Source organism: Liolophura sinensis, chromosome 9, assembly GCF_032854445.1.
Source record: "Liolophura sinensis isolate JHLJ2023 chromosome 9, CUHK_Ljap_v2, whole genome shotgun sequence".
Taxonomy (NCBI): domain Eukaryota; kingdom Metazoa; phylum Mollusca; class Polyplacophora; order Chitonida; family Chitonidae; genus Liolophura; species Liolophura sinensis.
In genome coordinates this window covers 3,134,290-3,146,713 of record NC_088303.1, presented here as the reverse complement: position 1 = coordinate 3,146,713, position 12,424 = coordinate 3,134,290, and the positions used below count along the sequence as shown (strand labels likewise).

The following is a 12,424-nucleotide window of genomic DNA, read 5'->3' as shown; positions in this document are numbered from 1 at the left end:
ACGTCAGTCTTCTTCACTGAATTGATGAGTCTTTGCAGTATAACTTCATTACAAGGTTACTCAGTGATAGGATATGCAAATATATGGTATCAACAATTCTCATATTTTACTCGGATGAATAGGACTATTGAGACCATATATCCTCATACTGAGCTCGGCTGATGCCTCGCCAAACATGAGGATTATTTACACCATATATCTGCGTATCAATCAGAGAGTAACCATGTAACTGATAATATGAGGTCCCTGCAATGGGAGTAATTCGTGCTATACACGCCACATGTGATGTCATTCACAATTACTATGAACTGTTGCTCTGAGTCATATTACTCCCAGATTGTTGTCATTCATGGTACAGTGACGAAGATCTGCCCAAAACACCATTCAACTGGATTTGCCAAGAATGCACAGAATAATGAACATCTTCTAGATCAGTCTAGTTTCGCGGTGTAAACAAAACACTGGCACACGTGCGGTTCTGCCTTGTAAACAAACCTCGGGGGTCAAATGCAAAGCGGTCACGACCGGTCAACCACTGTAGAGGTCACCGCATCACGTAGGCCAACTCGTTCATTTCCTCCTGTTATACCGCTATAAAAGAGCGGGAAATGTGCGAGTGCGGTGTCTGTCAAGGTTATACCTCGTTAAAGCGCAGCTGAACAAGGACGCCAGACTGCAGCGACACTCGCCGGGAGAAGCAGCATTAGGCAGGTGAGTTCGGTAAATAGGACTGAGTTAGCGTTCTCTCTTCATCAGTGTGTACGGTGCCATGTTGTGAGTGGTGAAGCAGTCTTTTTGTAGCATATTCGGGGATTGTCACTGTCTATTTTACCGACTGGCATGTTTTTACTTTCGTTTTGTTGGCCATAAGTGTGCCAGTGAAATACTCCATTACGCTTAGATTCCCGATGCTCATCGATGTTATTTCTGTTTGAAGAATGGTAGAAAAATTTATATGGTATTGTCATCAGCCTGTCGAGCGGCGCAGCCATGAGAGTTACAATGCGAAAGCCTTCTTAAAAAGTCTACTATCTGATTTAGAACACATATCGGTAAATATCTTCCAAAATAGGCAGTGCTGCAAAGCGAAAGCTGTACTGAGAGTCCAGAGTGAATATACGAAAACAGTACACGTACTACTTGCGGAACGTAACTGTGAAATCAAACAACACAAAGTGTTGGGGGAGTAACTGCTTCTAATGTGTCGTATGGACGGTAAGCCACATTCACTGCATCTTCACTGCATCTTCACACGCGCATTAAGCTTTCTTAGCAAACCGATGCTCTTTATAATCAACTAACCTGTTCAGTCTCGCCGAACCAAGAAGGACCCATGACAACCACACAGATTCACAAAATAAATAGTTTCAGACACTACACCCAATGTTGCCGCAAGCTGTGTAACCATTTTGATCACCTGCGAGACTGAAGCTGACTATGGGGAGTGGACCAGCCAAATGGATGACGAGACTTGCCTGGTGTTACTGTAATGATTGCCATAAGTATTATCTCCCTTGAACAGCCATATTTTTGTCTGCGCTCACATTGATCATGTGACGTGAAGATGCAGTAAATGTGGCTTACCGTTGATCCCTGCATTAGAAGCACTCATTCCCTGAAACTCTCTCAACACCTCGTTTTGGTCAATTTTAGAGTTACATTCTGCAGCCTTAGACCTACATTTAGTCTGAGATTGCTTACACATAACGTTTCGCCAAGGATGGCCCTAAACCAACGTCCGTGCACTCCATTTAAAAGCCCGATGCAGTTACCTGACCCTGTTAAATATTTTGAGGGTATTCGTATACCTGTTCGCTTAAGGCATCATCACAGAATCTTAGGATTAGGAAATAATCAATCGAGTTTTGCTTGTGATGCGTCGACAGACGGGAAGATCAGAAGTACAAGTGTTTGCAAACTTCAGGCCGTGGAGATGCATCTGATGGGTAGCCATGGCAGTATATTGATGCTATCCGCCAAAATAGTGTGCCAGTTTCTAATCCTGGGTCTATTTCTGCATACAATGCAGGCCTTTATATCGGTACATCATTAAAACAGTACAAAAAAATCATTGCTAAACCTTCACTACATTCACTGCTTCTGGGCATCCAAATTTTGAGTCTCGCCTAATCACATTTATTTTTCTTTGGCCCCTTTTTGTTAATTTACACTGGCTCTGATGTCTAACGGCTTGGCTGGTTCTTGTCAGAGCTCCTTGTATTTGGATTTGGGGCTTTACAAAGAAATGAAAGAACTATCCAAAACATCGAATGATATAGTACAGCAGTTCTAGGTAGGTACTTGCACTAAGACAATGGAAGCTACTGTACGAAAGGAAAAAGACTGTTCTGCAATGGTGCATGAACTGTTATAAATTGCATGGAGTAACTGTACTTTGCGAGGTCAAAGACTTTTTTGAAAAAAGACAATTTTTCAATATTTTACTCCAAATTGCAGTTTCCTCCAGGGGAAAATTGACCTGCTGTATAAGCATGTAGGTCAATTATTTTTAATTATTGCATAAAACCTGATCAGCCTTCATGGCCTAGTGGTTTGCGTGCTAGTGCAGCAAATTGACTCTGGAGCCTCAACAGTGTGGGAAGGCATGGCACCTACCTACTGATGGTCAGGCATTCCTCCCAGGTTCTGCCTGGTTTTCTCCCAGCATAATGCTGGCCACTGTCTTATAAATATAATATTTTTGAGTGCAGCATGAAAGACAAGTCAAATAAATAATAAACAAATAAAAGCTTATCAAATAAATGAGTGCTGGTAAGCATCCTCCATTGTTCTAATACACATAATAAGAACCTTCTGCATCAAATGAGGTTGACAGTGCAGTTTGTTCAGTTAGCAGATTGTGTTGGGAGATGCACAGCGTCTCAAAATAGCATGTGAAAGTTCATCAAGATTGTTTCTCAAAATAGACATGGTTTTAAAGAATATCCAAATCCGAGACACTTTTGGCAGTTTCTCTCTCTATTGATCTACCCAGCTCCTGCCAGGTGAACTACACAAAGTGGTAGTCATTTGCCATAGGTAAAAAGGAGAATACATTCACCTCTCATTCTTGCCTGAACCATTGCTAGCTATCATGGCTGTCTGGAATGGATTGTCCACATCTTGCACATTATGACGAGTCACTCAAGCTAAGCTGCTGCTGGTTAGCAAGCCGGAATATAAACAGCCTTTCAAAATGGTCAGGCGTAAAACTGTCGGCACGACTTTATTGAAGCCTGAAATTGTGCACATTGACCCACCACCATGCAGAATTTGACAGCATAGGATGTGAGGTATATGAGTGTTTATATGAACATATCCATAACAATGAGCTAACATGTCGGGTACTGTCCAAAGAGCTACGTTCAAGCTTAGATTTGGCTGCAGCTTTAAGGCTGAGGATTTGTTGTTGCTGTGATACGCTCCTTGGACTCTTGGACTCATAAACTTCACCACAGTCACATAAATGACTGAGCTAGGTTGTAAACCTCAGTCAGGTAATTGTTCAGCTACTACCAATGTTTTTGTCCTTTGTTTCAGTGGTTGAGGGTCTGAACAGTTGTAATATCAATGTAATCGTGCTTTATCACAGTCAGGTGTCTATTCATGTCCAGTTCAGGTCCTGAAAATTACTGATTTTTTAACTTGCCTGTGGGGGCAACCTAGGATCAAAAACAAGGTTGCTCCCAAGCTGTTAGGTTGCCCCACCCACCCCCCCTGAAATAAATAATAAATAATTAAAATAAATACCGAGTATGTATTTATTTTATGATAGTATGTTTAATATTAATACCAACTGGTATGTAAACACTGTTACATGAAATTTGCTCGCCAGAGTTTTTAACAGTTCAGATCAACTGTCATAATCCACATCATCTTAAACAATTTACCACTGAACAGAGTCGCTGCTGTCAGTGTTCTGAAGATCATGGTCAGAGCTTGGTGAATCACAAATGGTTTCATGGCCCACAGACTGTACTGTGTTGTCTAAAGCTTCCTCCTGTTCAATCATCATAAGGTTTGGCTCTGGATCAGGCTGAGTAGGTTTTTGGCGTGGGCCAGGTAACTTGTGTCCTTTGACATGTTTGGGGCCAAAAGACAGCCACCTTTTCACAGACTCCTCCACCACAGCTTTCTGTTCATCTTCGTCAAGCTGCTTAGTGCTGACAAGAACAAGCTGTCTCAAGCTTTCCTGGGGACAGACTACATCGGAGATTTGTCTTTATCTGATTAAGAGTTGAAAATCGTCTTTCACAACCTGCTGTACTGGGGCTGACAGTCAACCTGATTTTTGCCAACATCACATGATTTTTTGCCTTGTCATTGGCTTGAGATTGCTGGAGTATAAGGCCAGTGTACAAGCGAAAAGACTGATCATTTCTGTGTTCTGTAAGCATCATTTTTAGCTGTGGCCACTCTTGCACACAAGCAGCTTGGCAGTCAGCTGACAACACAGATTCATAATGCTGTATCAATTCACTAATGCTGTCATTGCCATACGTCTGTGAAATCTGGCCAACAGACATTTTACAGCCATTGCTGTGCAAATAATTGTTCCCTAAATTCAGCCCGTTTTGTTTCTGCATATCAACTATCCATTGGAAATCTTTTCGAGTCTGCCATGATGGGTGATGCTGTGCACACACGACATGGCATTTTTTCTCCGTCAAATTGCAGCCAAGCAAACTCCTCCAACCATTTATTTTGAAATACTCTCTTTCGTATGTCAGTTTCATACCTCCACTTTTTGTCAATTTTTGAATGTACAAAAATTGAGAACAGGTGAGTAGGCAAGCTGAACAGCTCCCTACAGCCCAATTTTTTTTATGTAGGAAACATAATGACAAGCGTCATTCTAGGATTCTGGTTGTGAATTTCAAACAGTATCAAGTGATTTAGGAAGTTTGGATCAGAATTGTTCAGTTAATACATCACAGTTCAGTCTTTTCACCTCCATTGGATTGTCCTGTGAACCAGCTCATGCAGGAGTCAGTCTATGTTTAGGCCAGTGCGCTGAGATTTGACAGGTCAGTGTGCCTTCCAGATGTGGAAGTCAGAGTGACCCCCTGTCCTCATTCCACTGCAGATTTGGGTGTACTCTAGTGTGGATCATGGTTCAGATCATTTACAGATTTGTGTGTATTCATATGCACACCTGCATGGTTGTAAGCCTATCCAGGTGGAAATATTCAGCGCATAATCATTGTCTTCAGGACTGTCTGGTTTAGTGAGCTAACTTGTCTGTGTCCGTAGCCTACCATGAGGCCATGTACAGGTATGCTACTGACACTAGCACCTTACTCACCTGTGGTTATCGACTAACAGAAGAGTCTTCAGCACTGTGGTATTATGGTGGGTAGATCCCTATCATGGTATGGAAAGGCCAAAATGAAGTGAAAACACACCACATTTGCAGACTCTAAACATGTGTGTGTTAAAAAAATAAAAACAACCGAAGAAAATTGATGAAGTATTTTGCTGAGTTGTAAGACCATGATACCCTACTTATAATAATGTGAGTATGAATTGGAGGAAGTGTAATAGGAGATAATGGTTTACATAATTAGACGGTCAGAAGAATAAAAAAAACCCCCTAGTTTCCAGTGCAGAATCTGGTGACCTGTGTTTATGTAGACCACCTCATGAGAACAGGTGAGTAGGCAAGCTGAACAGCTCCCTACAGCCTAAGTACATCAGCACAAATATTTACTAATAAAACAATAGTTTATTGCAAGTTAAGAACCAAGACTTTGCATGAAGCTATACATAGCTCATATACAAGTACCAGTAAACACCATTCATGTTGTGAGTATTTGAGGCGCTTGGAATTCAAATTTTGACAATTTTAGAGAGGAACAACTAAATTAAGTCCTTCAATTTTCATGACCGATATGCATCAAATCTTTTACTGGAAGTAATAATGCCTTTCAGTTATTGGCTGATTTATAACAAAAATGGGCTTCAACCGTGTGTGTTGCACCTTTTTTTTGTCACCCCTGTGAGCTCACTATGTTATTCTATTAGTTGCATTATGAATTCTGTGCTCCTTCCAATGGTAACTAGGTATTTCAGCAAAACTGGACATTGTTTTTTGGTTTGTGTTAAATAGCGTGGCTGCAAAATGAGTACTACATCAGCGATCTTAAATTTTTACCGCCACCTCTCACAAGTTCCTTTTTCAAGATTCATTAGGTATTAGTTCAACATTTTCTGAGCAAGTACATACATGTAAGGTGACCTGAGTGTGGACAGGAGCCTAATTCCCGCAGACCCTGATAATATACAGATTCTGGAGCCATGACTTAGCATCAGAATGAATTTTTTTTTTGCTTAAGGGGCAATTGTTTTCTCCATTGCAAGTGCTCTAATCCATCTAATGAACAATACCATAGTGTACTGTACACACTGTCCTACTCCACTTGTCCAACTTCACATTGTCCAACTTCACATTGTCCAACTCCACATCATCCTACTCCACATCGTCCTACTCCACATTGTCCATCTCCACATCGTCCAACTCCACATCGTCCAACTCCACATCATCCAACTCCACATCGACCTACTCCACATCGTCCTACCCCACATCGTCCAACTCCACATCATCCTACTCCACATCGTCCTACTCCACATCGACCTACTCCACATCGTCCAACTCCACATCGACCTACTCCACATCGACCTACTCCACATCGTCCTACTCCACATCGTCCTACTCCACATCGACCTACTCCACATCGTCCAACTCCACATCGACCTACTCCACATCGACCTACTCCACATCGTCCTACTCCACATCGTCCTACTCCACATCGTCCAACTCCACATCGACCTACTCCACATCGTCCTACTCCACATCGACCTACTCCACATTACTCCACATCGACCTACTCCACATCGACCTACTCCACATCGTCCAACTCCACATCGACCTACTCCACATCGACCTACTCCACATCGACCTACTCCACATTGTCCTACTCCACATCCTCCAACTTCACATTGTCCTACTCCACATTGTCCAACTCCACATCATCCAACTCCACAGCGACCAACTCCACATTGACCTACTCCACATCGTCCAAATCCACATCGTCCATCTCCACGTCGTCCATCTCCACGTCGTCCATCTCCACGTCGTCCTACTCCACGTCGTCCTACTCCACGTCGACCTACTCCACGTCGACCTACTCCACGTCGTCCTACTCCACGTCGACCTACTCCACGTCGTCCTACTCCACGTCGTCCTACTCCACGTCGTCTAACTCCACATTGACCTACTCCACATCGTCCTACTCCACATCGACCTACTCCACATTGTCCATCTCCACATTGTCCTACTCCACATTGACCTACTCCACATTGTCCTACTCCATATTGTCCTACTCCACATCGTCTTACTCCACATTGTCCATCTCCACATTGTCCATCTCCACATTGTCCATCTCCACATCGTCCTACTCCACATTGACCTACTCCACATTGTCCTACTCCACATTGACCTACTCCACATTGTCCTACTCCACATCGTCCTACTCCACATTGTCCATCTCCACATCGTCCTACTCCACATCGTCCATCTCCACATCGTCCTACTCCACATCGTCCTACTCCACATCGACCTACTCCACATCGACCTACTCCACATCGTCCTACTCCACATCGACCTACTCCACATCGACCTACTCCACATCGTCCAACTCCACATCGACCTACTCCACATCGTCCAACTCCACATCGTCCATCTCCACATCGTCCTACTCCACATCGTCCATCTCCACATTATCCTGCTCCACATCGTCCATCTCCACATCGTCCATCTCCACATCGTCCAACTTCACATCGACCTACTCCACATCGACCTACTCCACATCAGGTATGAAATGCACTTTGACCAGCCAGTTGTGTACTGGACTCCACCTAGCATGTTGATTACCTTCATTTCATACCTCTCTTGCAATAGCAATAAAATGTTTTTTGAGAAGTAACTGTTAGTTCTGACAGATATGTAAGAAATGTAAATTATTTTCGCTTTATACATGTTGTGCAGGAATTTGCGCATTTACATGTAGCCGTGACCGAGATTTGTGCTTTTGAAGTCACTTCTTGGTTTTGAAGTGTTTTTCTTAAAAGTAATCCCCTGTACATATCTGTAAGCATTGTACTGGTGTAACCAACTCTTACCTGCCTCACCCCCTTACCCCCTCACCCCCTCACCCCAGTCGACTTCCCAAAGTACATTTATATGGTTCAATACTGATGCAGAATTATGTTTTGGCTCTTTTTTTGGAAGTGAGGAAAAGTTTCTTACATATTTGATCCATGGAGCTATTTAGCTGTATTTAGATGTCTAATGTCTAACCTGTCCCCTGTTAGTTTAAATTTGTACGTGTACTTTCAGAATGGAGGTTGATGAAGATCAAGATTTCTTCGAGATCCACGAGGTACGGATCAAACATTTGGGATCGGTGCCCATTGCAAAAGGAGACTTCCAGCGATTACCAATAAAAGTGCAGAGGTTCATTGCTCAGTCCGTAAGTGAAAAAAAAAAAAACACTATACTTTGTAATCTTAGCAGTATGTAAAATTGTTTGCATAAAAGATTAATTTAGAACCTTCTGTCTGAATATACCAGACATGATTTTTTTCCGCTTTTTAGCGGAATTCCGCTTTTTCTTTGTTCAGTTTCGATTAATTTACCTGTTTTCCGTTTTTTTTCTGTGTAGTAACATTTTGTAAAGTTCCGATTTATTTCCTCAAAATTAAGTCGAAGATTCTGTCAATTTGCCGATGCATGGCTACCGAAATCTGGCATTGCCGGAGGTTATAATGTTATCTGAATGGAGTCTATTGTCCAGTCAGATCGTGTGTTTCGTTAAGCCGAACTGTTTCAACCAATCGGGAACAAGATACCATTATTCGAAGGCAGGAGCAGAGCCAGCCCGGTCAAAAATGGCGGCAACATCTCGGAGTATCGTGGATCGATCAGATAAAGATTTTGATGCCAAATCTGGGAGACTCAACATTGAAACCTACCAAGCCATACAAAACATAAAATATAGTTTGAAAGCTTCTGGTAAATCTGCTGTGGAGTATTTCAAGAAGAGGGACCATCTCCATGATAAGGTTGATCACACTCTTGTGAGGAATGTCAAACGATCATTCAGCCAGTATAAGGCCATTCTTGAAGAGAAGAAATCAGTTGCCACAGAAAAACAGAAACAGCTGGACATTAGGGCACAGAGCACTTTGACGAAAAGGAAAGCCAAGGAGTTGTGTCAAAAGGCAGCCAAGAAAGCCAGAGTGGAACACCATGGTGCCATTGAATGAAAAACTGGACAGTTGTATTCTGTGCCATAACATGCCAATCTAAACATTTGACTGAAAATGACCTGTACACAACTAACAATGTCTGAACCAGAAAAAATCTGTTACATGTATTAAATTTTGGCTTTGGTACAAAAATGCATTCTTCTCTCTGTCCAGAAGATTAGAGTTCTGTGGGGACAAAGCAGATGGGAAAATCTGTAAGTCGGAAAACAGTGTTGGTTTTCTTCATATTTTACAGGATTCTAGTTTGATTTTAATAGCCAAAAACGTCCCAAAATCCATTTTCAGCCACGCAGATTTTTCTAGCTTCCGGGGCCTAGGCGGCCCCTGGACCCCGGCCTTTTTGGGCTATGATAGTAAATTTCAGCTATTTTCTTGGTTCACCACAATCATGTCTGATATACAAAGAATAGTGCTGCATTTACCTTTTGCATATCTGCAAAGGGTTTGAAAATCACTGGGGGGCCTCCGTGGCTCAGTCGGTTAGCGCGCTAGCGCAGCGTAATGACCCAGGAGCCTCTCACCAATGCGGTCGCTGTGAGTTCAAGTCCAGCTCATGCTGGCTTCCTCTCCGGCCGTAAGTGGGAAGGTCTGCCAGCAACCTGCGGATGGTCATGGGTTTCCCCCGGGCTGTGCCCGGTTTCCACCCACCATAATGCTGGCCGCCGTCGTATAAGTGAAATATTCTTGAGTACGGCGTAAAACACCAATCAAAAAAAAAAAAAAAAAAAAAAAAAAATCACTGGTAAAACTCTGACTGGTGAAACTATTCTTTTTGTGAAGCCTTGAAATTCCAAAGAAATCAAATGTAATCAAGTTAAAAATTCTCTTAAGTTGCACTGAAGGATGAGGAATTAAGGCTGTTATTTAATTATTATAATAACTAGTACATGACATTTTGACCCAGCACCCTATAGCACAACTATAGTATCATTTGGTGAAGTTTGTCCTGCACTTGACCGAGGTGACAATTGAGTTACTTGTTCATGTGTTTAAGTTTGGTTTCAGGTGATGCTTGATTTACCTGTTATTCACACCTGTATTTTTGATTGCAGGTGAAGCTGTGTCGGCCCCGTGGTATTTATATCTGTGATGGGTCGCACGAGGAGGCAGAGGAAGTCATCCACAAGTTGCTGGAGAGAGGAACACTGAGTCGGCTAACCAAGTACAATAACTGGTCAGTTATGCGTAGGAAAGCAGTGTTTAAGTTTTCAATGATTTCACATAAAATACTTGTTTGACAGATTCTGACTAATATCATCTTGAAAGGGTGCCATTGTAAATGCTACTCTTTAACGCTTTTCAAAAGAGTTAGTCATTTTAGTGGTACAGTGGTTGACTGGGTAACAGTGAGAGGAGTACGTGTGGAGGATTTGAACCAGTGCCTTTCTGAGCGGTGACAGTGAGAGGACTACGTGTGGAGGATTTGAACCAGTGCCTTTCTGAGCAGTGAATTCCAAGTTCCTGAATTCATTAAGACCCTAAATGTTTTTTTTGCTTTTTTTTTTTTCAAGAATACTTATTTCAGCACATCAGTGACATCTAAGGCCTATGAAATTCCGTAGTGCTTAATACATGTATGTTGTTTGGATCGGTCAGTGATATGCATGGAGATGTGTTTGTTTGCCGCTTAAACATTTTGTTTGAGAAGTCTGAAAAAAGGCAGTGTATTTATGCATGTCTTTATATGACTGGAGGCTACTAGGAATCTTCATAAATCTTGCTAGGCCAGGACCATAATTGCAGCTAGGTCAAGACCCAGTTTCACAAAGATGTCATGTTGATAATTGCACATATAGGACAATGGTTCGGTAATAGTGACGTACAAAATTTCATGCGACCAATGTACAATAAAGAAATGTGTTACCCCGCTTTGTGAAATTGGGTTCATTACCATCAATGCAATTATGTCTGCGTACATAGCTAGGTCAGGACCAAAAATGCATCTAGGTCAGGAACATAAATACAGCTTGGTCAGGACCATAAATACAGCTAGGTCAGGACCATAAATACAGCTAGGTCAGGAACATAAATACAGCTTGGTCAGGAACATAAATGCAGCTTGGTTAGGACCATAAATACAGCTTGGTCAGGACCATAAGTACAGCTAGGTCAGGACCAAAAATGCAACTGGGTCAGGACCATAAATGCGCCTAGGTCAAGACCATAAATACGGCTAGGTTAGGACCATAAATACAACTAGCTCTGTGCAACTGGGTTCATTACCATCAATGCAGCTATGTCCGAACCATAAGTACAGCTAGGTCAGGACCACAAATACAGCTTGGTTAGGACCATAAATGCAACTGGGTCAGGACCATAAATACAGCTTGGTCGGGAACATAAATACAGCTTGGTCAGGACCATAAATGCAACTGGGTCAAGACCATAAATACAGCTTGGTCAGGACCATAGATACAGCTTGGTCAGGACCATAAATGCAACTGGGTCAGGACCATAAATACAACTGGGTCAGGATCATAAATGCAATTGGGTTGGGACCATAAATACAGCTTGGTCGGGAACATAAATATAGCTAGGTCAGGACCATAAATGCAACTGGGTCAGGACCATAAATACAGCTTGGTCAGGACCATAGATACAGCTTGGTCAGGACCATAAATACAGCTTGGTCAGCACCAAATTCAGGAACATGACTGCAACTAGGCCAGGGCAGTTAATGTAGCTGGGCTAGGGCCATAAATAGCACAAGGCCTGGACTATAAATGGCACAAGGCCTGCACATAAATGCGCCTAGGTCAAGACAATAAATGCAGCTAGGTCTGGTCCATATTGAAATGTGCTGTAATTGGATGTCTTGCACATCAACAGCAATTGGGGGCAGATTATTCCTATCACAAGTTCAGTTGTTATGCCTATCACAAGCTCAGTATTCACACCTATCACAAGCTCATTAGTCACGTTTATCACAATCTTAGAAGTCTCTCCTATCACAAGCTCAGTAGTCACGCCTATCACAAGCTCAGTAGTTACTCCTATCACAAGCTCAGTAGTCACACCTATCACAAGCTCAGTAATCATGCCTATCACAAGCTCAGTAGTTACTCCTATCACAAGCTCAGTAGTCACGCCTATC

General features: G+C 42.4%; 1 protein-coding gene across 1 annotated transcript in view; it reads left to right on the top strand.

Moving 5' to 3' along the window:
- Positions 1 to 571: 571 nt before the first annotated feature.
- The window catches only part of LOC135475180 (phosphoenolpyruvate carboxykinase [GTP]-like), a 32,840-nt gene continuing 20,987 nt past the window's right edge, over positions 572 to 12,424 (top strand). Inside the window, 3 exon segments of the mRNA XM_064754969.1 lie at positions 572 to 711; positions 8,399 to 8,531; positions 10,383 to 10,504. Of these exon segments, the coding sequence (XP_064611039.1) occupies positions 8,400 to 8,531; positions 10,383 to 10,504 (254 nt within the window). The 5' untranslated portion in view covers positions 572 to 711; position 8,399.